The sequence below is a fragment of the Serinus canaria genome, chromosome 18, assembly GCF_022539315.1.
Source record: "Serinus canaria isolate serCan28SL12 chromosome 18, serCan2020, whole genome shotgun sequence".
Taxonomy (NCBI): domain Eukaryota; kingdom Metazoa; phylum Chordata; class Aves; order Passeriformes; family Fringillidae; genus Serinus; species Serinus canaria.
Window position 1 is genome coordinate 5,934,541 of NC_066331.1, and position 24,805 is coordinate 5,959,345.

General features: G+C 51.8%; 2 protein-coding genes across 13 annotated transcripts; both read right to left on the reverse strand.

Moving 5' to 3' along the window:
* Positions 1 to 94: 94 nt before the first annotated feature.
* On the reverse strand, positions 95 to 8,963 carry EPN3 (epsin 3). 5 transcript variants are annotated; one of them, XM_050981560.1, is made up of 10 exons: positions 8,841 to 8,963; positions 5,624 to 6,277; positions 5,148 to 5,266; positions 3,834 to 3,917; positions 3,447 to 3,554; positions 3,270 to 3,354; positions 2,769 to 3,080; positions 1,795 to 1,896; positions 1,189 to 1,410; positions 95 to 1,060 (listed from the first exon to the last, which is right to left on the reverse strand). In XM_050981560.1, exons 2-10 carry the CDS (start codon positions 6,192 to 6,194, stop codon positions 741 to 743), a joined length of 1,923 nt encoding a protein of 640 aa, XP_050837517.1. In that variant the 5' UTR covers positions 6,195 to 6,277; positions 8,841 to 8,963; the 3' UTR covers positions 95 to 740. The 5 variants fall into 5 exon arrangements, 4 of the variants coding, with proteins under 4 accessions (XP_050837517.1, XP_018774574.3, XP_009092645.1 ...); XM_018919029.3 differs by lacking the exon at positions 8,841 to 8,963 and adding an exon at positions 7,614 to 7,814; XM_009094397.4 differs by lacking the exon at positions 8,841 to 8,963 and adding an exon at positions 7,442 to 7,585.
* A 3,726-nt stretch (positions 8,964 to 12,689) lies between these two features.
* On the reverse strand, positions 12,690 to 24,801 carry MYCBPAP (MYCBP associated protein). 8 transcript variants are annotated; one of them, XM_050981557.1, is made up of 19 exons: positions 24,283 to 24,801; positions 23,451 to 23,590; positions 22,348 to 22,495; positions 22,144 to 22,247; positions 21,494 to 21,668; positions 21,054 to 21,169; positions 20,223 to 20,373; positions 19,928 to 20,043; positions 19,131 to 19,231; positions 18,385 to 18,499; positions 17,863 to 18,052; positions 17,157 to 17,344; positions 16,459 to 16,605; positions 16,014 to 16,295; positions 15,138 to 15,259; positions 14,299 to 14,414; positions 13,717 to 13,838; positions 13,312 to 13,461; positions 12,690 to 12,838 (listed from the first exon to the last, which is right to left on the reverse strand). In XM_050981557.1, exons 1-19 carry the CDS (start codon positions 24,326 to 24,328, stop codon positions 12,773 to 12,775), a joined length of 2,595 nt encoding a protein of 864 aa, XP_050837514.1. In that variant the 5' UTR covers positions 24,329 to 24,801; the 3' UTR covers positions 12,690 to 12,772. The 8 variants fall into 8 exon arrangements, 7 of the variants coding, with proteins under 7 accessions (XP_050837514.1, XP_050837512.1, XP_050837511.1 ...); XR_007779060.1 differs by lacking the exon at positions 13,717 to 13,838; XM_050981555.1 differs by lacking the exon at positions 12,690 to 12,838 and having other exon boundaries at positions 12,900 to 13,461; positions 24,310 to 24,801.
* Positions 24,802 to 24,805: the final 4 nt, after the last annotated feature.

Here is a 24,805-nt window from a genome sequence, read left to right on the forward strand (position 1 = left end):
CGCCCCGTTAACCGGCCCACCGCCGTTTTCTCCCCCTTGCCGCACGCCGGGGTCCGTCAGCGCAGTTTACAGTTGCACGGGGCACTCACAGGCATACACTGGGTTGCTCAGCGCAGTTTATTGTTGCACGGGCACCCACAGCCGCCACCGCCATCACAGCGCTCAAGCACCGCCGCCCCTGCCCCTGGATCGGCGCCCAGAAGCGGGCGGGGGGCGGTGGCGGCGGGAAGGGGCTGAGGGGGAGCAGCCAAGGGAGGGCGAACCCTGCGGGGTGGGAGGACCCGCGGCTTCCACCTCCGGCCCTGTGCTGCCCCAGATCCTCGCTGTTCTGGGGCAAAGCCCCACCACGCCGGGGGTCCATCCAGCAACCGAACCCTCTGCACCCGCCCGGCCCCCTGAGCGGAGCCCCCGCACCACAGCCCTTCGTAAAGCCTCCGCCATGGCGCCTTACAGGGGAAGGGGGTTCCCTCCTGCCCGTCAAGCACCGAGGCTCATGCTGGCTGCCTCCCAGCCGGCCCTACCCTGGCCCCCCACCCTGGCCCTCGCAGGGGAAGGGGTCCCCTGTTGCCTGTCAAGCACGGGGGCTCATGCTGGCTGCCCCCCTTAGTGGGCACGGGGAGGGGGCTGCGTGGGGGTACCCTCCGTACAGCTTAGCAAACCCCCAAGTCTTGGTGGAAGGAAAGATCGGGGCGATTGTAACAGCTGGGGAGGGGGTCCACATGTCCAGATGTCCAGAGGGTTCAGAGGAAGGGGTTGAGCCCCCCGGGCGCGGACGGCGGGGCCGGGGGGCCGCTCAGCGGCAGTAAAGGCTGCGGCAAGGTGCTGGGGAGTTCGGGGAAGGTGCCAGCCTGCGGAAAGGCACTGGCGGAGGCGGGGAGGGCAGCGGTGGCAGCGGGGACGCTGCTGAGGGGCATCGGCAGGGATGCGCTGTAGGTCATGGAGTTGGCGGGGTGGCCGGTGGGCAGGCCGGGCACTGGCGAGCTGGTCCGCATCTGGTTCAGCGTCGGCTTGGGCTGCTCGGAGAGGCTGAAGGGGTTGGTGGGGGATGGCGTGCTCAGACCTGGCAAGGAGAAGATAGGACATGTCACGACAGCCAGGCCACCTCCAGCACTTCTCCTTCTCTTTCTCCCCCGCCCACTACCTGCCAAGCGCAGGGAAGCCCCTGGCCAGCAGCCCTGCAGCACCTACCCGAGAGAAAGGGGTTGCGGGTCTTGGAGGCTGGACTAGGTGCGACGAGGGAGTCCAGGTTGACCAGGGAGGAGGCGGCAGGGCCAAGGAAGGCCTCGGGGGTTTTACAGTCCTTCCGATCCTTGCTGGATTCAGGCAGGGAGTCAGCAAGGTTGGCAAGGTCAAAGCTCTTTGCCCCATCCTGCCTGGTGCTGGGGAACAGGTCGCCAAAGGGGTCGGGCTCTGACATGGAGAGAGAGGAGATGAAACACATGAGCCAGCTGGGAGACACCAAGGGTGACAGCATTCTCCTTGTCACTGCACAGGGTGGCTGACAACGCATTTCACCCCAGGTCACAGCATGACACAATGGGGCTGAGCCTACAGCACGGCCCGCCAAAGTATCCCCCCAAGCCACCATGGGCGACAGCAGAGGTAGGGACATGGGTACATACAGAGACTTGGGCTGCTTCCTCAGCTGTGGGGCAGACTGAGGCCACAGCACATGCCCATGGAAACAAGATTTGGCCACACCAGCAAGCAACTACACACAACCTGGCCAGCCCTAGAACTACCTCCCTGCCACAGGCAGGGACAGGTCACCACCTCCCCAGTCCCAGCTCTTACCCACAGGGCTGCTGGACTTGGCCGAGGAGGGCGGCTGCGAGGGCTCCTGCTCCAGCGGCTCGGGCGGCTTTGCAAACGGGTCAAAAGCGTTCCCCCCTGGAGCTGGGGGGAAGAGGGGACACTCAAGGAGGGGAGCAAGCAGGGAGGCAGGAGGCAGGAGATGGAAGGGCAGGAGAGAGGCAGGGGTGGCTGCCTGCAAGGAGACAAAGAGGGGATGCAGTGTGGGGCATGGGGTTGGGGGTCAGGAATGTGCACTGGGGAAGGCTTAGATGAGCTAGATTATGGGATCATTGCGGACCAAGACACCCCTACTGCTTGCAGCCATTACCCCATAACAAGCAGATCCCTTTCCCAGCCCTAGCAGGGACAGGTGGAGGGGACAGGTCTCCAGGAATGCTTTAGCAGTCAGCACTAGCCCCTAGACCAGGTTCTGCAACCCTCAGCAGGGACCAAAACTGGGGGCAACATATGCAGGTCTTCCAGGGGCTGGAAGAAACACCCAGGAGGAACTGAGAGTGACACTGAGCTTTGAAACACAGGCTGCTCCTACAACTGTTTCCCCATCTGCAACATGGCACCTGTGACCAGCAACGGTCCTGTCTAGTCCTGGCAGGGTGTACAGGGGTCATTTGGGTTGAGCAAATAGGTGTCACTAATGGGACACAGCATCACACTGCTGCTGGAGGGGTGTGGGGCTGCCACCCGCTCCCAAGGGATGGCTCTATTAACTGCCATGATAATTAAAGCAGCCTCTTCTGTACAAAGATAAAGCCTAAAAGTTCCTTAAGTCTTCAGGATGCTGAGGGATGAGGAGAGGTCCTGCTGAAAGTCAGGAGGGTGGGAAGGGGGTGCTTGAGGGGCTGGTTGAAGGAGGAAGGGGGGAGAACCCAGAGATGCCCACTTGCAGGAGGGTAGTGATGTTCAAGGCTGTCCTCAATCCTCAGCAAAGCCAAAAGGTCCATTGAGCCTCTTACCAGGGATTGGAGGCTGCTCAGGCACAGCAGCCCAAGGGTCAGGAGCTGGTGTAGAATTGGAGCCCTGGGGGGCTGGGGGGGATGCTGTTCCCCAGGGGTCTGCAGGAGGGAAGCCAGAAGACATCGGTGCCTTCCCCCAGGGGTCAGAGGCTGCAGTGGTGCTGGGGGGAAAGTCCCAGGGCCCAGCAGGGGTTTGCTGGGATGAGGCGCTCGCCTGGGAGAGGGGCTCCCCACCAGGGTCTGGGACAGGCACCCAGGGATCCGCTGCACCGGTCCAGGCAGAGGCCACTGGCTCCACTTTGGGTTTCATATCTGGAAAAAAAGGGAAACTCTGGGAGAGGGGAACAATGCAGAGCACAGAGGAATGCTGAGTGGTGGGTATGAGGCCAGGGGACCATGGCTTCCAGCAGTACCACCTGCTGAGCTGCTGGGGAGGAACAGAGGCATGGGACAACTTTCTGCCACTGTCCCAGATTTTGGCAGCCTGCAAGTTGTCCTCACCTGTCATATCCCATGGGTCAGCAGACGTGTGGCTGGAGGGGGCTGGCGCCGGCCCGAATATATCTGCCAGCTCCAGAATAGAGGACTGCAGACAGGAAGGGAATAAAGAGGTGAGAGGAGCCTGAGGCAGACCTGCAGGATCACCCCTGTATGGCCACCCAGCCTCCAGTGCTGTACCTGGCTTTTCTTCATCTTATCTTCTTCTTGCTCTTCGTCCCTGCCTGGGGCAGTCTCCTCCACAGGTCTCTGCTGCAGGGAGTTCTCCCCTTGCCAGGTCCTCACTTCCTGTGGGGACAAGGGAAGGGGCCTGTGAGCGCAGCAACCCTGCAGACAGCACCTTCTCCAGGAGACACACCCTGCACAGGAGCTGCCACCCAAAAAGTCCCAGCATCTGAGCAGACAGCTCTTCCAGGGCCAAGCCCCCCAGGAGAGTACTCAGCAGACAGCCCGGAGCAGCAAAAGCAAAGCGGGCACTGGAGTGAGGTGATGTTTTGGGCTCCAGTGCCACAGAGAGAAGACCAAGTGCAAGGAGAGCGGAGCGCCAGGACTGCAGAACACAGGTACCTTCTCGTGCTCCTCTTTGCTCAGCGCGAGCGCGAGCTGCAATTGCCTTTCTTCATCTGTACTGGAAAGTGGAGGAAGTGGCTTCTGGCAACAGAGGAAATTGGGTGACATTTCAGCTTGCCCTCAACTCGCAAGACTGCTTGGAGGTTGTCCCTCTCCTTGCCACCGCCATTCCAGCAGCCCCTTGCCTGCTTGCACAGCATCTGTGCCCATCCAGCTGGCCTTGCCTGCAGACCCCCAGCCCAGTGTTCCTGTGCTCTTTAAACAGCTCCTGCTCAGGTTCCATGCAGCCCCTGCCCAGCTCCTTCCCCTGGGAATGGGGTGTATGTGTGTCAACACCCATAAATGTGTGCATGTGACTGTGCAGCCCAGATGGACTCCAACAAAAAGGCAACACTTTCCAGAGAGTGTTTCTTCAGTGCTCATTGGAACAGCGTGAGGAGGCTATAAATACTCCAATTCCAGGACAAAAATAGGGATATACACCCTGCTTTGCCTCCAAAAGAGCCTCCATTGGGCAGGAAAGACTGGCAGCAACAAGCACCATCTCCAGAGCACATCCCCTGCCCTGGCAGGACTGAGCTCATGGTGCTGGGTGCCAGCTCCAGGGGATGCCCACTGGTCCAGCCATGCAGCTCCTTGGTCCCTCTGATTTTGTGTACTAGCTGTACCCACAGGCTCATGCACGCCGTGCTAGCTGGTTTCTGGTGAGCAAATAATCCATTCTTGGTGGAAAAGAGGCCAGCAGACAAAAGGGACAGCCTGAGGTGGCTTCACACTGGGCACAACATCTCACATGCTTGATTCCTCCTGGGGCTGTTCCCAGTGCTCCTTCTAGGCCCATTTGAAAGGACCAGACAGTGGGAGGGAGCACCTGCATGCAGTGAGCCTCCAGCCCTGGGGATGCTGCTGGCCCTGCACCCACACAAACTGCTGGGCAAGGCTTGCCTCCTAAAACCTCTGTGGGTAGGCAAGAAGCCCTCGGCAGAGGAGGGCAGCCAGGTTGGGGGGGTGGGCTTTGGGGTAAATCCATAAGTTCATCCTGGGGTCTGGGAGGCTGGACAGATCCCAGCCTGGTGCCGTCCTCTCTAATACAAGAACAGGGAGCAGGGGCAGCCCACGCCTCCATCTGCCTGCTGGTGATTTTGGATGCCAGACACAATGCGAGCAGCCTGGTACAATTCCAGGTACATGCACCAGCCTCAGGCAGCCCCCAAAATCCTGCCTCTTCCCAGGGAACTGACCCACTGTGTTCACAGATAAGGCAAGGTAAGGGAGATGCCTCATTCCCCAGGACAGGCAGGGCCACTCTACCTTCTCTGCCTCCTCCCGACTCATGGCCAGTGCCAGCTGCAGCTGCAGCTCCTCCTCTCCTGTTGTCTGGGGCCGTGCTTGCTCCAGGTCAGAGGCAAACCGGGGGGATGAGGATGATGCTGGGAGATAAAAGAGGAAAAGGGGAAAGAGTGGTATCAGGACTGACGTATTTTGGGAAGCACATCAGCAGTTTCAAGGCCTCTGTCCCAATGCCCAGCCTCCCCAAGAGATGTAGCCACACTTTAGAGCTCACTACCTCGAACAAGCCATGAGTTTAAGGCTGCAGGCACCACCAGCTGCCACTGTTGCTGGGATCCACCACTGGCCCAGCCAAATCTCTGCCCTGTGGTGCAGGATGGGCTTCACCACCACCATCCCAAAAGATGCAGAAGAATGACGGGCACCAAGCAGGTGCAAACCAAATGCAACATCTGCCTCCCCTGAGAGAGCCCAAGTGAGCCGCCAGTAACACTCACAGTTGAATGAGGAGGGTGAGCCCCGTGTCCGGCTGTAATCTTCACCATAGGGTGATGCCCGGCGGCCGTAGGTGACCTGGTGGCTGCCACTGCCCATGCCCTCCAGGGCCATGCGCTCCTTGGTCTGCAGTGCATGCGCCCGTTCCTGCTTCAGCCGCTCCTCATCCTTCAGCAGCGCCATCACCTGCTTCACCTTCTCCCGGATGTTGATGCCCTGGTCCTTGCCATCACGGTCCACATACTGGAAGTCCTTCAGCGTCTGGATGGTGTAGAGGTTCTCCCGGCACTGGTGGGTCACCTTCTCGGAGCCAGTTTTGATGAGGTAGTCCAGGAGGGTGAGGGCTTTATAGACGTGACGCCAGTTCTTGCCGCTGTCGTTCAGCCGCCGCCAGATCATGCCCATGACCTCGGCAAAAGCCACTGTGTTGAAGGTGAGGTCGGCGATCTCTGACATCAGAGAACTGGGAGGACCCCAGGGATCATTGGAGGTGGCTTCCCGCACCTTGATCTCTGCCTCTGAGTAGTTGTGCACGATGTTCTTCACCTGCCGACGCAGTGCCGAGGTTGTCATGGCTGTGGTGCTGGAGACCTGCTGGTGGCAGGCAGGAACAGTGGAGAAGGGATGAGTGAGCACGGCCACAGCCTCACCAGCGCCTGCAGCAGGGAACAGTGACACAGAGATCTCAGCATCACCCCAACCACCAAGACCCATTCCCAGAGTCATTTGCTGGCACCAGGGACATTTCTCAAGGCAGATGTGACCATCATAGGGGCACCTGGCATCAGGTGCACCCTGCTAGGCTGCCACAACTCACCAACTCAGACATACAGGATGCTCAAGGGGAAAAGAAATCTCATGGCAAGTGATACCCAGAATTGCCAAGCTACCACAAGTTTTGACTCTGGTTTCAGCAACATTTGGAGATTCTACCCTGCACGTCTGCTTCTAAAAGTAATCATCTGAAAATGGCAGCTCCCTCCTCCAGATCCTGTCTGCCTCAACTCCACTGTCCTGGCAAAGCTGATTTCAGACCTTCCCAGCCGTTATGTAGCCACAAGTTCCCCTGTACACTCAGATGCACTACCTGCAGCTGCACGCAGCCCTGCTCGTCCCAGTTGTCAGCCCAAGGCTCTCAGTGCTGACAAGGCTGCATCATGCAAACCCAAAACCTCGTCATGAGTCAGAGCCTATAACGACTCACTAGTGCTGGCAGCTGCTCAGGCATGTTTTCCCTGCAAATTCAGTAATTTTGCTCCTGTGAGAGGCTGGCGAATTCAGGGTGCTAAGAGCCAGTGCCAGGTTAGCCAGCAGGATGGAAAATGCAATGCCCCTCTCACCAAAACCCCAAGCTGTCTGAGCCTCCTTTGGTCCTAGACACAGGGGCTGCAGGGGTTGTCATGGCTGGGAGCTGTCCTGGTACCTCCCCAGGGCAATGCCTGTCCTTGGGATGTGCTGCACTGACACAGATGCAGTGACGTGGGGCAGTCTGGACCTGTCCTCACATGAGCCCATCACAACCCTCTGCCCTGCACCATGCTGGTCCTAACTCCTCACCTTCTCCCTGCATGGTGAGAAGACATGTTCCCCCTCATTTTATCAGAGAGCCAAGCTGAGGGAGAAGCAGAGGCTGCGTTGCCCTCGGCAGGGCTGCACCGCAGGACTGGGGAGCTGAACTGCTCCCAGAGCCCTCACAGCAGCTGTGACAAAACTCACTGGCAATTTCCCCCCCATCCAAGATAACAAACGTGAGCAGAGGAATATCTCCCCCACACAGCAGTCTGCAGACAGCAGTTATCAGAGTCCATTCCATCACCCACCTCGGGTTCCAGAATCTCTTTGAACTGCAGCTGCTGCACCACATCCAGCCCTCTCCCAGCTCAGGATACCACTCCATCCCACTGGAACTGGGCCAGGGCCGTGCTGATGTACCTACAAGCCATGCACGGCACCCACCACGGTCCCACACAACCCGCACGACCAGTCCAGCACCTCCTCCTCCTGTGGGCCAGCCCCACAGCTCCGCCAGCAACATCTCCCGTGAGTCAGAGAGGAGCCTGGCACGGCCACGCTCGCGGGCTGACAAAGTTTCTCTCGAGTCGGCTCCCTGCACCGATTCCCTTTCGCAATGCAGCCCATCAGCACGGCCTTTGGATCCTGCCGGGAGAGCCCATGGTACAGTCGGCCAGGCCACTGCCCGCCTGGCACGGAAACGCCTCCGGGACAAGGGCAGTAACACAGCAAAGTCCTCCAGGACTTGGCTCCATGCTCTACTTTCCACCAACACCCAGGTGGAGATAAAGTCACATTCTTCAAAGGAGCCACCAGCCTGAAAAACACCAGCAAGCACACCGGCAGTCCGAGGAGGAGGCAGGATGGTTCCTTCTGCCTCCAACAGGTTTCCTAGCTGGACAAACACCAAGGTCCAGTGACAGGATCCCGGCATTGCTCATCCTGGCCAGAAACCTGACCCCAGTTGGACTTTGCCCGCCATGAGATGGCCTGGGAAGTCTGAATGGAAAGAGATGGGAAGCATGGGCTGGAGCAGGATGAGAGGAGCGTAATCAGGGCTGGAGCTGCCAGCGGGGTTTAGAGCTGCGGGTTTATCAAACACAGTATCATCCCCCCCTCCCTGGAATATAAAGGGAGTGAAACAGAAGCCGTGTGGGAGATAAGGCGGCAGTACCCAGCAGCTCATATGGAATTACTGCAGTGACCTTGACCAAGAGTGGCCAGGTGGAAGAAGGACACGGCTGCGGGGCTAGGTCCCCATCGCCCGCGGGCCGGCGCGAGGAGCTGCGGGAGCGACGCGGGAGAGGCGAGGGGGCGAGGAGGAACGGCCTGGAGGGGGAGCAGTAGGGATGGGGGGGATGCAGGGGGGGGCAAAAGGGGCCGCCAAGGGGAGGGGGGCCAGGAGGGTGATTTACAGCTCCATCCTTAATCAGGTGCGGGGCTGAGAGGAGCAGCGACCGCCATGGGGGAAGCAGCAGGGAACGGCCCCCGCAGCGCCGTCCGCCGCGCCGCCGGCTCCCGCACCCGCCCGGCTCCCGCAGCCGCAGCGGGGGCCCGAGCCGGGCCCGGGTGGCGTCCCAGCACCGAGCTGCCCGCCGGGGCCCGGCACCCCCCGCAGCCCGCGATGCTCAAGCGTATCGAACCTTTCTCTTCCTCCTCCCCCCCCCGCACCGCAGCCCGGTGCTAGGGGCGCGCAGCCCCGGTTACCTGCGCGGTGCTGCCGCCGGTGCCGCCGCTGGTGAGCGCGGGCTGGAGGCGGCCGCAGCCGCCCGCTCCTGCGGCGCGCCGCCGAGTTGCCGGGCTGGCTGGGTAGGTCCCGGCGGCAGGTCGCGGCTTAACCCCTTCGGGGCCGCCCAGGCACCGGCAGAGGCGCTCAGGCCCCCCCGGTGCGGTACGGCGCAGCGCGGTGCGGTACCGGCCGCGGGTGATGCGGCGCCGAGCCCCTGCCCCGCCGCATGCGGGAGGCGGGGATGCTGTAAATGCTCAGTCACTGCCTCTTCTCTGGCAGCCTGCCAGGCGCTGCTCGCTGCTGCCTGCGCGCCTGTATTCCTTTTTCTTTTTTTTTCCCCACCTCCCCCCCATTATTTTTAGACAGAAATCCATGTTCCCGGGCGCGGAAGAAGCTCCGAGGGATGTCGACCCTCCTCACCACGCAGCTCCCTCTCTACTACCCAAGGCCACGCTCGCAATTTGGGTTCTCTAATTTTTTTTTTTTTTTTTTTTTTTTTTTTTTTTTTTTTTTTTTTTTTTTTTTTTTTTTTTTTTTTTTTTTTCTAGGATCTAAATTTGGAGCGGGTTCTTCCCCTGCTCTGAACAGCTCCCGGAGCCTAGCTGGGGCGAGAGAGGGAGGCATCAGATGACATGACAAAATAAGTCATGTCTCTCGATCATTTTATGCCACCCCCTCTCTCTCGGCCTCTGCCTTCCATTTTAATCACTGACAGCCCTTCAAGTATTATGGATATATATAATCTTTTTAATATCACTGACATTTTTCACGATGGAAAACATCTCAGGGGTGCTGAGACATTCGGGGGGGGGGTGTGGTCGTGCCTTCCTGCTGCTGCTTCCACCAGCCACACAAAATGCTGAGCTGAGATCCATCTTGCCCCCAGGGTTCTGCCTCAGGTCTTGTGGGAGGCCATGTGGCTCTGGGGGCTTTGCAGATCTCAGCAGCCTGACATTCCCAACAGGCTCTGGCCTGTGCAAGCTGAATAAGCATCTAGTCCCACTCCCAGCTGCAGTGTGGGAAAAGGGCATTCAAACCCTCTGCAGGTCAGCCCAGAGAACATCCCAGCTGAGGAAGTGGCAGGCATTCTTCATGGCAGCCCAAGCTCCAAGCTTTCTTCTTCCTCCATTCCCAATACTCCTGATTCACTGTGTCAGATGGTAAGGTAGACAGCTTGCCTTTCTTCAGGCAGTGATTTTTTTTACAAACAAAGTGAACCTCTCCATGGGGAGAACATCCCAGGAGGTGTTTTTGGAGCTGTACAAATGTGGGGTTTCTTTGTTGGGGGTCCCAAAACCCCACTGTGGGTATAGGACCAGCAAAGCACTGCTTGCCCTCAGCAGAGCCTGGCTGCTCACTCAGACCCCCTCTGCCATTGGAAATGTACTATCATCTTCTGCTTGGCTCATTTTCCTGCAATTCCCCTTCTTCCCATCCTTACTGGTGGTGATGGTGTCTTCAGGCCCCACTCACATGATGGGTTTGGAATGCAACTCCCAAGGCCAGGAAGGTTGCTCACCTTTGTTATTTAGCAAACACAACACAAATTATTAACACTAATACAAATAATGCCCATGCTTGGGAGAGGAGAAGGAATAATTTCCTTGCCTGGCTGCAAGGACTCAGCCTTACAGTATCCTGCAGAGTGCAGAGCTGACAGCCCTGAGGGTCTTGCTGCTAGGGACAGAGCCCACATCTCACACTAGGCCTGTAAATAAGTGGTATATGTTTCTACAGCTACTCTGTGGAAACAACCTTTAATTCCACTGCAGTTCATGTTCTGTTAGTTCCACAAATCAATGCAAAAAGAAGAAAAAAAAAATAAAAAAAAAAATCAGCTGTCTCACAAAAAGCTGAAGCAGCCAGACAGCAGAGTACCACAGTTGTTGGCCCAGCACATCCTTTCCTGTGTGCTCCTTGTACCTTTTCGCTGAGGACACTCTTGTCCAAGGCCAAGCAATATTGTCCCAGCAATATTTATGACAAAAATTTATGACAAGTAATTAGACTTTTCACAGGTTTGTTCTCCTTTGCAGAATTTCTATGCCACCCGCCTGCCCTCTGCTACCAGTCTCCTCCCTGGAAGGGAAGATGCCAGCACAGGCCATTCTTCCATTGTACATGACTGATGCAAAACTTTCATCTAGCCCATGTTGCATTAACAGATTTTCCTGTGGGTAGATGTACACATGGAGCATGGTTTCAATAGGCTGGACTGAGGATATGGATCCATGGATGGGCTTTGTCATCCTTTAAGGTAAAACTACCAAATGAAAGGATTCCTGCCTCTCTGACAATCACGATGCCTCTAGAACATGCAGACTCCCTCTCTCCTAGAAACAGATGGCTTGAGCAGTTTGAGTTGGGCAAATTCACAAAGCTGATAATCATCTCCAGGGAGGCAGGAGCTATTGTCAGAGCCTGTGAAACACACCCCAACTTCAGGCCTTTTTCCTCCTAATTCTCAAAATGTTGCTGAAATTCTCACTCCAGGAATGCTGAGCAGAGACATTCCCTTTGTGGGTCTCTGCCCACTGAGCCAGAGGAGGCTCCTGCTGCTATGGAAGCCAAAATTCTTCCCCACACCCCACTATGAGAAAACATCTCAAAAGATGAGGAGCCTCACCTGGCCAGTGAAGAAAACAAGCTGTGCTTTGCCATGATATTGCTGGGAGCAAAGGGGAGAAATAGATCCTCTCCCCAGAGACAGCACAGGAGTTAAAATGAGAAAGCAGAAGACACCAATTCAGCAGAAGGAGCAGTCACTTCACACTACATGTGCAGCTGCAAGATGTGTGCCAGCCCAGGGACAGGGGCGTGTGCCCAAGGGGCACACCTGGAGCCACTGAACTCATGGCTGAGTGATGCTGAGCATGGATAGGCGTCTGCTGCTTAAGAGCTCCAGTGGGATCATCATCCCTAATGAATGATCTACACTGATGTCATTGCTCTACAGGGCCAAAGCCTTTCTGGGGAATGCTGTCCAGCTACTTTAGCAGGAAGGTGGCACTTACTGACACCAGGCCAGGACAGACCCCAAACAGAGCTCACTCTACCTCAAGAACCTGCTCCAAGTCCAATGTCCAACTCAGGCCTGGGATGTCTCCACAAAAAGCCCCATTCCAGCAGTGATGCACACAGATGGAAAATGGTGATGAGCCCAGACACACCGCGAGATGGACAGACAGGAGGGGTGGCCCTAACATGAGGACTTAGCATGTTTCACAATTTCTATAGCACAAATTTCACTCATTTAAGAGTGATTAGTCTTGGAAGGAAGCGTGTAAAACCTGGCTCAGAATGGGGCGTGGGTACCTGGAGCTCAATGGAAAGAGATTGTAAGATCAGCACAAGAAGGAAATCTGAGAGTGCAAAACCAGGCAGGGTGGCACACCCCTTGGGACAGTGTTTTTACTGGGATCCAGAATGCCTCAGAGAAGCCACCTGCCAGCAAGTCCCAAGGGGAGACTGGACAAGACGCCAAAAATATGATAAAACCCAGGATGGATTTGTCTACTGTCCTGGTACCAGTATTCATGAGTACAAGGACATCCTGTTCACTCACCTGCTGGCAAAGCACAATCAAGACACAAAGAATATACCTCATGTTAACTGGCACTTTTAAATTCTCCTTTAGCAGAAATACCAGTATTTTCCAGTCTTAATGTTTTCTGAGGTGGTGATACTTCTTGCCTCGTCTCTTCTTTGCATCATCTGTAGCAGTAACAGATGATCTAGCAATAGTCTCACATCACAGTGTGTCAGAAAAGAGGCAGCCCGATATTTGTAACCACTGAATCTCTTCAGAAAGAAGAATCTCCACTCCATCTGTGTAAATATGGTTATTTTATTTTTTAAAAAGCAAGTCTATTTCTACATACAAAGGGCTTTGCTCCCACTTCAGAGCATGTTACTGCTTCAGATCCTCAAATAAATTCACCATTTTGCTCACCATTGTATCCAGCAGCCTGTAAACCTGCAGAAATTCAAAGAGAGCTGCAGTGAAAACACATGACGAAATCTTGAGGCTGAGATTGACAGAGATGGTTTCTGAGGTACATTTTCTTATGGGCACACACACAACCATATAGAAGTGGGAGCCTGCTGCTGTCAGAGCTCTAGTAATAACTTCCCTGGCTATGAAGTGTGTTTAACATTATCTGAGGTACAATTAATTCAGCTGATCCCTCCAGAGTCTGCAAGCAATGCTAAAGACATCCCAGATAGAAGTCCCGCATGTGGCTATGTGATGGCTGGATTGCTGCTAAAAGATTCCAGGCTGAAACAAATTAATTTGGATTTCACACTTACCTTGCTGTAGCACAAGGGACATATGGCTGCCAGTTTTCTGAGTTTAACAAAATGCTTGCCTCTCCCCCTGAGCCTCTGTAAGTGCGCCTTACAAGAAAATAACAAAACCCTGACAATGATACAAGCTTTGTAGCTTACTTCAATGTAGAGCTTTTCCCGGTATATTTCAAGTGAAATAGAGTCCACCTGCTCCTGAACAGGTTCTACCCCAACTGTAGTTGCAGCTTCCTCTTTCACCTTCTGCTTCTCATATCTTCCTTTGATGGTCTCTGCTCTCCCTTTCATGACCTGCACAGAAATGAAAAATACTTGCTTCTCATCTTTTGCTTTCAGCTTTCTGCTGCCTGAATGATCCTAATCAGGGACAGACCAAGGAAAAAAGGGACATAGGTCAGGACACTGCTCAGACAGCCTCAAGATGCATCTCCCAGCAGCAGCACCTCTTTCACTGGGTTGGAAATGAATTCAAACTCAGGATACACAACCTCAGGATGATCACACTGTCCCAAGCACTCAGGGTTCACCAGGCATCCCAACACCTACTGCTTTCTCCTTTCCTGATGGCCCTCTACTTTTTTTGCCTTCTTTATCCTTTTTCTCTTCTTTCTTAGTAGCTATTTTGTCTTCCTTTCCTCCTTTTTTTGCTCCTCCTTTCTTTACTTCCTCTACAAAAGAAAGTATTTCAATTAACCAAAAGCATCCACACATCCAGAAAGTCCATCCCACTGCACTAGCACAGTGGGAATGTTACTTTTGCAATATATTCTCCTCTTTTTATTAATCTGAGATGTACTGCACTGAAAAACAATACCTTGAAGACTTCTTTGTTTAAATAAGGAATGAAGAGGTCTCATTGAGGCAGTATTTGCTGGGTCAGTCTGCGTGAAAACCATGGCTAGACCTAGCTGAATTGAAAGGCCTTTTTTGTGGGGATGTTTTTTCACTGATTCCAAACCACAGATCCCAATTAGTATTGTTACTGTCACACAATCTGCCAGTTATTTTCCTGATGCTTCTTCCTCAGGGAGACATGTTGAAATTGACATTTCAGTTCAAATTCATCGTGGTTTTTTGCATTTCCAACAGCCCACAGAAAGCAATTGCTGTGCTAAAACCACCATTTACCTGTTTCCTCTAGAACAGCTTCTGCATAGATGTCCTTCTTAATCAAACCAAGCACAGATCTCAGCCTCAGAGAGTGACTCACCAAGTCATCAATTGCTCCACGCCACAGCTGGAGGCTGAGAAAATGATCAGGATCAGAAGGGAGACAGTGCAGCAACTGCCACTTTGTTTCACCCTGTGCTCAGAAGTGAAGGCACCTTATAGCTGACAGCTGCCCTGTGCAACTAAACCAACTAAACAGCACCCACTGTCTAAGTTTCTGTGCAGGGGGATGCTAAATTGCTTTCCTCACGTTAGAGCCCTCTGAAGTCTCAATGGTTTGCAAATCAACAGGCTCCCAGGAACCCATAAATATTACTGTGAAACTAGGTCTGCTCTTCAACATGACACACATTGGTAAATCTACCTGCTCTGTGTTTACCTGCATCCTTCTAATTTAGAAGCAACTCAAAGCTGTTGATATGTTTACAGTCTGAAAGCCTGAGCAAAGAACAGAGAGACTGTATGAGGGAGGAGACAGTTATCTGAGCAAAAGGGTACAGAAAATACCCAAAGGTTTCATAAATACAGACTGGAATAATCTTGCCAGAAATAATCTTGTACACTCTCCAAAATTACATGCATTTAATATTCTAAACTTACCTCCTGGAAAAAAAAAAAAAGGCATTGGGGTCATAGACAGATGCTACAATTAAGCTATAAAAAAACCAGAGTGTAAAGATGACTTCTAGAGCTCCTATAATTATGTGCACTCTGAATCACAACACTTGCAAGAGAGCTTGCTGAGGCTGTTGATCACACAATGTTTTCACAAGTTTTTCCTTGCAAAGGTAACCCACCAGAGTGGATACAGAAGGTCTAACTGAGTCGGCCTCTGTTCAACACACAGCTCCAGAGCTGCCTTATTGAGCTGGGTCAGTGCTTCTTCCTGCTGCTCCTTCCCGGAGATTGACATTATAGCCTGTGAGAGAAAATTCACAGGGGTTGTGGAACACTTCTCAGTCTTTATTCCTAGTCCCTAAGCTCAGTGGAGCAATCCACAGCTCTCTTCCTGAACACCAGTCTGAAACCAGGCTGCACTGGACACTTACACAGCCAGATGGGGCTTCCTAAACAGCTAGGATGTGGCCAAGGTACCCAAGATCTGCAGAACAAACCCGGATTCCCTCATCAGACCAATATTAAGCCCCTTTGCAACTCCAGGTGTTCTGGGAAACAGGGATTCTATCAAGTTAGAAGGCTGCCTAGTAAAGCTTAGTTATAAAAACAACAAAGAGATTTCCAAGAGAGAACTACAGAAAAAACATTGATAGAATCTAATATAAGGAGGTCTGTACTTTATCCACAGCCTGTCATGAGTGCCCCCCTAGTTCTCTGATGAATAGGAAGGGCTCTCCAAGGAGGAGAGCCTTTGGGGGAGCCACAGGAGGCTGTAAGTCCAGCTGCCCCCACATTCAGTCCTGGGATGACAGAAAGCTAACAGGGGAAGAGCTTAAAATATCTATTAGATTGTGTGCTTCTCTTTTCTTCTTCACAACAGCCCACAAAGTCTCTCTTGGGAATCTCTTTACAAGAGCACTGAGGGTGTGGTCAGCAGAACCAACACGCACCCAGCATATTGGCAACAGTCCTTTAGGTGGGCTCACACTGGGGCAGGCTGGGCTGTTTGCAGGGGAATTAACACACCATCAGCTTGTGGGAACAGAGATTCCCACCTGTTTGAAGTCCTCAAGGGAAAGGTTCCATCCTGAAGGACCTGCTTCTTCCTCCTCAGTGCACTTTTTCCTTGGAATGTCCTCTAATGTGTACCTCCCACGTGGGAGCTCAGTGGTGATGCTCCGGACAGAGGGAAGCTCCAAGGTGCTTTCCTGGTACTCCATGTCCTCTGCAGTGCTCCTCTGGTCCAAGGGCACTTCCTCCTCCAAGACTGGAGGCACAGTCAGCTGCTGTCTCCACAGTTTATGCAGCTGCTTTACCACTTGATGCTGATAATGCAACTGTGACAATGAGGGAAAAGGTAAACATGAGCTGCACCTTCCCTTTTCAAACCCAACTGTTAAAGCCTCCATGGCAAACTCTGCCAGCTCCAGAATCCCAGGGATTCAGCATGGGTCTGCCCTGCCCACTTAGTTGGGCAGTCCATCCAATAGCAAACACTACCTTGGGATTTTTCCTGTGAAACAGCTCTTCCTCTGTGACACAGGAATCCACAGGAGATGGGGTGCGCTCGGGTGTCCGAATTTGGTTAAGAAGTTCATTCAGGCTTTCTTTCACTATAGAAGCACCTTCTCGAGCAGCCAGCTCACTCTGAGGCACAACAAGAACAACATGTGTGAGTCCCCACTCCATATACAAACACACAAACTCAGTCCCACCTGTAACCACACTATTCATTATACAGAGTTACAAGGACACAAACAACTGCAAACCCTGCTGAGCAGAGCAATACTTCCTACAGTTTTCAAATAAACTCTACAAATCCTGCCCCCAAACTATACTTTTCAAACCATAGTGTAATTTTCAATTTATGCCTTCATTGCCATCATAGTGTACAGCAGTCAATCCCCTTCCCACTAAGTAAATAATGAAATTAATTACCAACAGAAATTTCATTCTTTAAAGGACCAGTGTGAACACTTTAGGAGACACAGTCATGTCTTTAGTAACAACATTACAATAGACTGCAGAGTTCCTCATGTCATTTAGCAAACCTGCTCAAGTATGTTCAGACATTTTGTAAATCTCACTCTAAGCAGTAATTGCACAACAATAAAAACACCATGTTGTCCACTCCCACCCTTATCCTCTATTTGCATATAAAGTTCAAAGCTCAGTTACCCAGCTACATGCTTGGTTACCTCCAATTTCTCTCTGAAGTCAGCCAATTTATCCTCATACACAGCAATTCCCCAAAGGGTCACCTGAAGCAGAGCTCCTCCTAATAACAGAGGATGTGTCCTAAATTCCCAGGGCTCACTGAAAATGCCTGCTCTCTCTGACTTGAAAATAAAAGAAAACCTCCTAGTTTCTCCAGGCAAAATTACACCTGAAATAAGAGGGAAAATGCATTGGTGTGCAAGAAGCCACCTGGTTAGCCTGACCCTTTTCCAACCATCCCAAGTGTCCTTATCTCTCTAGGAGACTCTTTCTCCATAGTTTAGCTGGTTATCACACTTCATCCAGCTATCACTCGCCTTCCAGATTTATTCTCAGTCCCTATGTTCCTGAACTGGCATTATTTCCATTGCACTCTCTTTCTACAGCAAGCTCAGTTTTCTCTCCAGAAGATTATGACCCATTTGCCACCAGAAAATTATTCACTTCTCAATATTTCACCCATTTACACTCAGAGGAGAAGCAACCTCCTTTCCTTTAAGCTCCAGGAGAGGGATCTGCCTTGCACAGCTCTTTTGGGGTGAGTCAGCTCTGACGCCTAGGGTGGCTTCCTCAGGAGAAATCACCCAGCAGTGCTTTGCCATTAGTCAGACTCCACATCCCAGGTAACTCCCAAATTCCTGCTCTATGCTTGAGTACAAAGGTCTTGGAGACCGGCAGGTCTCATACCTGGTCTGGTATCAAAGTAAAAGCAGGGAACTTTCCTCCCCTTGGTTTCTCTGGAGGGGATCTGCTGGGGAAGCCTCATCCAGTTGTACCAAATGGAAGCTCTGCCATCATTGGTCACTGTCAGGAAGCTTTCAGCCTTCTCACTAGCCAGAGTCTCAAAGGTGAGCCGGGCAGCAATACCAATTTCCTTCTACAAGGAAGAAGAACAATTCCTACTCTATCTGGTAGGATTTACCCTGCATGAAGTCATAACTCAAATAAGGGGTTGAGCCTCGGTAGGAGAACTTGTAAGGCAAGTCCAAAGAAGTGGCCATTTTACAGAGAAAGCCTGGGAATCTGAACTGCACACCACAACCAGAGTCCTTCTGTTCCTAGATTTCTCTGGAGCAAACACAGGAATACTCTCCTATGCTCAGAATAAGTCCCCCATTCTGTGGCCTTGGAGTGACACTAATTGTACAACTGTGACTTGGGAGCTCAAATAGGCTTAGCTTGACTAAACAATTAAAATCTCACAATTACCCTGCAAGCAGTGATGCCCTTGATCCAACGAGCAGGCTCACCACAGAAAACTAAAGATGGAACATTTTCAGCTTCTTCTGGAACCTCAGTGAAGGAGTCACCTAAGGGGTCACTGCTAAAGAAAACAAAAGCCAGCATTTTCATGGAGTGAAATTCACTTCCAGAGAGGGGAGAACAAGGGGTGATTTACAAGACCCAGTAAGAAATAAACCCATTTATTATTTTCTCACACAGTAATCTCTTTAGGGACAGAGCCCTGCAGATGTAGTGAACCCATCTAGCTATATGTCACTGGCAAGGAGGACAGGACAGCCAAAATATTAAAGAATGAGTCCTGTCTAAGTACATGAGTGAAAAAGGACAAGAGGCCCTCAGGCTGTGCCTGTTACAGATGGATAGGACGGGCAAAACTAGGAAAGTAATAACGGAAGGCTAAAAAAGACAATCAAATTGAGGTAATGAAGAGTAGAATCCCTCCCTGCCTGATCTAACCTCTGAAGCCACACAGAGTGAAGACTGAAGGAAGACCCTCAACAAAACTTTTCTCTGATTCTTGCTCCTTTAGACAAAAGGCACAAAGGCTCATAGATCTGGTGATTATAATATAAGCATATGCCTTTTATTGTGTCCCAGTGGAGACTTGTCTCCATTCTGGATAAGAACAGCTAAGGACATCCTCACAGTCTGGTGGTGCACACCCAAAATTCTTAATTTTGCCAAAAAGTATGCCCCAAAGCAGAACTTACAGGATCTCAATCTCTTCAGAAATGGCGGTATGTTGAAAAGCCTTAGTTGAGACAGATGTGAAAGGCTGCCCTTTTCCAATCACCTCCAGTCCTCCCAGATCCTGGATATACACAGAAATTACCAGCTCACAGTTGCTCTTTTACATAGAAAGGACATTAAAACACCAGACAAATGCACCAACTCAGCTAAGTAAAGTGAAGCTGTGATATCTTGCTCCCACAATGGTTTTTAGAGGCATCCGAATAATGGTCCAAGGGACACAGGAAAGAACCAGTTCTGAGATTCCCAAAAATCCTAAGTGACTGCATTCCCCACTAGCAACGATGCACAGAAAAAGTGTCCTTCACACATTCCTCATCCTCAGAGACAGGTTTCAAAGACAAAAAAAAGTGAGGTTTGCTCTGTTTGCAAGAGGAGGGGCCACCTGCCTTCAGGAGATTATTTCAGAGTGTGTCTTCCACATGGATAAAGACCTCTTCCCTCTGCCCAACAGCACTAAATCAACGTCCTGCACCACTACTTGGCAGGTTTTTCTTTGCCTAGGTCCTGGAAGCTGCATGCTGCTGGTTTGAGGTCCTATTCTGAGGCCCCTAGACCACTCCATGCAGCACTTCAGGAGGTCAGACAACTCTTTCATAGGTGTGGCCCTTTGGAAATGTGGGAACTTACACGAAAAACACTGTGGGACCAAGCTGTAGTTTCCTAATGCTTTTTTCAGATCCAACTCCTGACAATTTTGTTACTCTACAGCACCTGACAAGAGACACAAAGAATGTCCTTGTTCCTGTGGTTTTACCGGCTTATAGAAGTCCAGCTCCTCTAGGAGAGCTTTTAGCTCCTGCCGTCGATGTTTCAGGAAAAGACTCTTATCCCAGTTTAGGTGGCAAGGAATCTTCTTTGGAGGCTTCAGACCTGTGGAAATACCAACACAAGAGCTCACTCTCTACACACTCACACGCCTAATCAAATTTCATTCTCTGCCAAACTTTGGCCTTGTGGTGTTTTAAAGAGAAGGCTCATCAGGGAAGGAGGTGCTTCTCCACACTTGTGCCCCATTTCTGTGGAATCACCTCTCTGCAGTGGTCCCTTACCTGTTTCCCTCTGGACAGCTTGGGGTTTCCCCACATGAGTGAGTGGTTCTGGGTGCCCACATTCTGTCCGGGTCAGGGTCAGAGTCAGCCCGGTGAGTTCATCCCCAATTTGCTCAGGAAGGCTCCAGAACTCGCTTCCCACTCGATGTCCCTAGGGTGGGAAACAAGGCTCCCACTGATTGTTGTGGATAATGGTGCAGCTACCTGCTACTTTCTGAAGCACTTGAAGCTAAAAAGAAGAGTTCTAACCCTACTATATGAGCATTTTAAAAGTCTATGAATTATCCATTTCTGCAGAGGAAGCCAAAATTTCTATCAGGCTGCTGTCAAAGACAAAAGAACTTTCTTCTATCTAGTGCACATGAAGGTTGAATGATATTAAAATAAAGCCTCACACAAATGCAAATTCTTTGAGAGTGCTACAAATGTGAAAAAAAAATTAACAAGATACTCCCATAACCCTTCTGCCTTACCCATGCCCTTTTCTCCATGACAATCACTAAAATCCAAGCCTGAAGCTATCAGATCTTTCTGCCCCTGGAACAGCAATTGTGACACGTTCCCATGCCACTTCCCAGGGCACAGTGGTCTTTGGTAAGAATCAAGAAATGCCACTTGCTCATCACCACTTTCCCCTGGCTGGTATGAATAGCACAATTCAGGTTTTTATTTTTCATGTCCCTGAAAGCTCTGCTCAGACACCAAGCTGAGGGATTCAGAGTGGCTTTGATAAACATCTCCTGACAGCACTTCAGAGGCTTACTTAGAAGAGTGTCTGTGCTGTGTGGAAAGAGCAGCACAATCAGGACACACAGGAAGTGGGGCTCTCACCTTTCCAGGAAACAGGGCAGGGAGAGTCCGGTCAATGAGGTCACGTTCTTCCTGGATTTGCCTGTAATTGTCTGACGTGTTCATCAGCAATTCATTCTCTGGCTTGTGAAGAATTTCTATAAATAAAAAACATCACACCATTGGTGCTGCACTTCTAGGCACACCCTTTGCCACTGTTATTGTTCACCTGTAACCCACTTACACTGTTCCCTACCAAATCCACTGCCCTCTCCCCAGCCAGAGCTACCAGTTCACCTTCCTACCACATCCAGAGCCAACAGCATGAGCAGTGTGGGAGCTCTGAGAACATAGAATTAGACTGCAATGGCAATGGCATTGACCCTGGTGGGCAATGACTGCTGCGATTTGGGGTGGGGACATCAAACTTCTCCACCTGAACACAGAATTTCACAGAATGAGACCTCCTTAGCTTTTCTCACCTCCTAGGTGTTTCTCCTGCTTTTTCCTCATTGCCATATGACGGCTCCAGTTCTGGAAAGCTTTGTGCTCTGCTAGTTGGGCCTGATGTGCCTTTTCTTTCTCCTCTCCTCCATGTTCCTCTTCTAAAGCTGCTGCAGTAACATCTGGATGAGGAACCTTAATAGCATCTGCTAGCTGATGAGAAATGAAACATTAAATGAACCTCTCCGTGTACACCAAAACAGGGAGAGGAGAGAAGAATTCTTCAGCTTGACAGCACTGTTACATTAGCAATCTGAGAGGAAGGAAACCAGGGCAGTGGGGACACGCTAAGATACAATGGATTTATCTGAGTCATGAGACTCCAGCAATGGCATTGCTGCAACACCAGCTCTTCCCTGACACCATCAGCAGGGCACACAGGGAAAAGGAAGCCTGTGTAATTGTTCCCTCCACGACCTGGTCCTGCACACGGGACTCCAAAACCTGCTGGTGCAGTTTCTCCAAAGGCAAACCCTCCCCCAGAGTGTGACGAGGCTGGGAAAAACCACACCTCAGGCCTGCCCTGCTCCTGATAGGTGCTGGAAAACATCAAAAGGTACTGCAGGCATCACACTCTACCTCTGGAAAAGTGCTATGCAGCACTATTTTCCTAACTCTACAAACCAACCTGAGTGTTTCTTTTGGCCAAGGCTTCCATCCTTAACTCCTGGAGACTTCCCAAAATGTGATGAGGGAGGATCTCTTCACAGCCATCATCAAACTGTCTTGATCCTACAACACACATGTAAAAATACCCAACCCCAGAGGCAGGTCATTAAAGTTTGGGTTAGCAAAACTAAAACCCAGAGGTAAGATGTGAAGTTGAACCTACCAGGAAAAGTCAGTGGTCCCCTGGGTGCCTTGGGGGGAACAGGATGTGCTACAAGATGTGCCACCTCCTTGGGTCGATATTTTCGCACAAGGTAATTCTTCCGAACTGGAATTCTCCCAGCATCACGGGCAAGGCGTGGAGCATGAAGCTTCAGGAAATAAACAGTCACAGTGCAGCTAGGTACACACTGACTCACCTTCATTCAATCTGATCCTTTTAGGATATGCACAGAAGTCATATCAGTACACTTCCTGTAAGGGTGCTGCGAGTCCTGGATAGGGACTTTTCACATGGACATGTAATGGCATGACAAGGAAGGAATGGATTCAAAGTAGAAGAAGAAGAGTAAGTTTAGATTACATACGAGGAAAAAATTCTTCTGTGTGAAGGTAGTGAGGCCCTGGTACAGGGTGCCCAGAGAAGCTGTGGCTGCCCCATCCCTGGAAGTGTCCAAGGCCAGGCTGTTATGGGGATTGGAACAACCTAGAATAGTGGAAGGTGTCCCTGCCCATGGCAGGGACACCTTCCAGTTTTAAGGTTCTTAAAAACCTTCTTTTAAACCTTCCAGTTTTAAGGTTCTTTCCAAGCCAAATAGTCTATGATTCTTTCCCTACAAGACACCTTACACAGCTGTGCAGGTACCAACTCAGTTACTGTCTTACTTCTCTGGATCTTGGTTTATAACAGGGGCACAAAAGGAGGGCTTTAAATCACTTTCCAGAAGAGATTTCTGCTGCTGTGTCACTCAAATACTTCCACTCACATACTGTGATCTGAGTTTTGGAAGGAAAGCCATGAGAGCTGCTAAACAATTTACAGGTCTCATTAGATCAGAAAGTTGAAGATGTAATTTTGAAGATGCAGACGACTTATCCTTCCATTTGAAAGGACCATATAGGCACTTTTAATCCTTTACTTTTAGCAACTGAACCTGATGAACTGACATTTTATCATGATGAAAAACCTGACAGACAAAACGGCATGAGAACTCAGCTGTAGGAGTGAGTTTTGGCTTAAGTAAATGGGCAGCACCCTCTATTTAACACCCAAGAGGAGTGTCCGTTAAGGCAGCTGTTTCTAGCAGTAAAAATACTCATACATACTTTCTCCAGGTCCTCCGCCCTAATTTCAAGTGCCTGGATGTCCTCTCCTTGCAGAACATATGGAACAGGCTCAGGCTCAGGTTCAGGCTCGGGCTCTTCTACAACTGTTGAAGAGGGTTCAAAAGTCTTTTCCTTCCTGCCTAAAAAACAGATGAAGAGACTTCTTCAGTCTCCCAAGAAGGACCATATTCCTCTCAGGCTGGTTAATGATTTCCAGCTGAACTATGTTTTGGGATTATTTCTCTTTAAGGTTGCAACGAACAATACATTCAGCATTTCTTGTAATTGAAACAGTGAACCTCTGAGAAGCTGCAAAGACCAAAGTGGGTCAGGTAGGAGTGAATTGTCTCATACTTTATTCAGATGAAAAACAATGGTAAGATAAATGCAAATAAATACAGATCCCTGCAAGTGGAAAAATACATTCCTGGGAAATTTCCAACTCTAGCTGCAAGTAAAAGCACACAGATCCCTGAGCTCACGCAGCACCACTCGGATAACAAGGCACTGCGTTTCAAAAGCTGTTTAGTGGCACAACAGCTCTGAAACACCAAACTCGGCTGCGGGGCAGCTCCTCCGGCACCCGCGGGCCAAGCCGAGCTCAGGGGATCCCACCAGGGACTGCTCCCCCTTAACCTGCGGGCCCCTCCGGTGGGCCATGCTGCTTTTAAAACCAAAAAAATCACAATAATGACAGAAGGTCACTGGCTGGGGAAAGGGCTGGTTCCGGCCGCTTCAACCGCCGCCCGGCCGAGGCCGCAGGCCAGGCCAGGCCCGGCCCGCCCGGCCGCCCGCTGCCCGCTGCCGAGCCGCACCCTGCTCCCGGCCGTACCAGGAGGAGCCCGGTTCCGAGACCGACCTCCCCCACGCGACGCCATGTCCCGGCCACCGGCACCACGCCCCCCCGCCGCAGGTCGCGACAGGCCGCGATAAGGAGCGAGGGCAGGCAGCGGCCTCGGGCACGGCCCCCTGCTGGGGCTCCGCGGTACCGCTCCTCCGGGCGGGGCGCACTATGCGCATGCGCTGCATGCTGGCACGCATGCGCCCTGCTGCTGCGACACGGCTGGGGACAGCGGGGCCTTGACGAACTTGGGAGAGTGAGGCTCCGAGCCACCGGGGACACGGAACACTGGGCGGCTAGGCACACCAGGGTGGCGGGGCACCGGGGTACGCGGACACAGCGGGATACTGGGGTGCCGGGACTCCGGAATACCCGGACACCAGGGACACGGGACACTGGGCACTAGGACACTGCGCGACTAGAAACAGCAGGGCGCCGAGACACCGGGATACAGGCGCCTACCGTGCAGTAACACCTCCCCCCGGCCAGCGCCCCTGCCCCAACACCCCTCAGC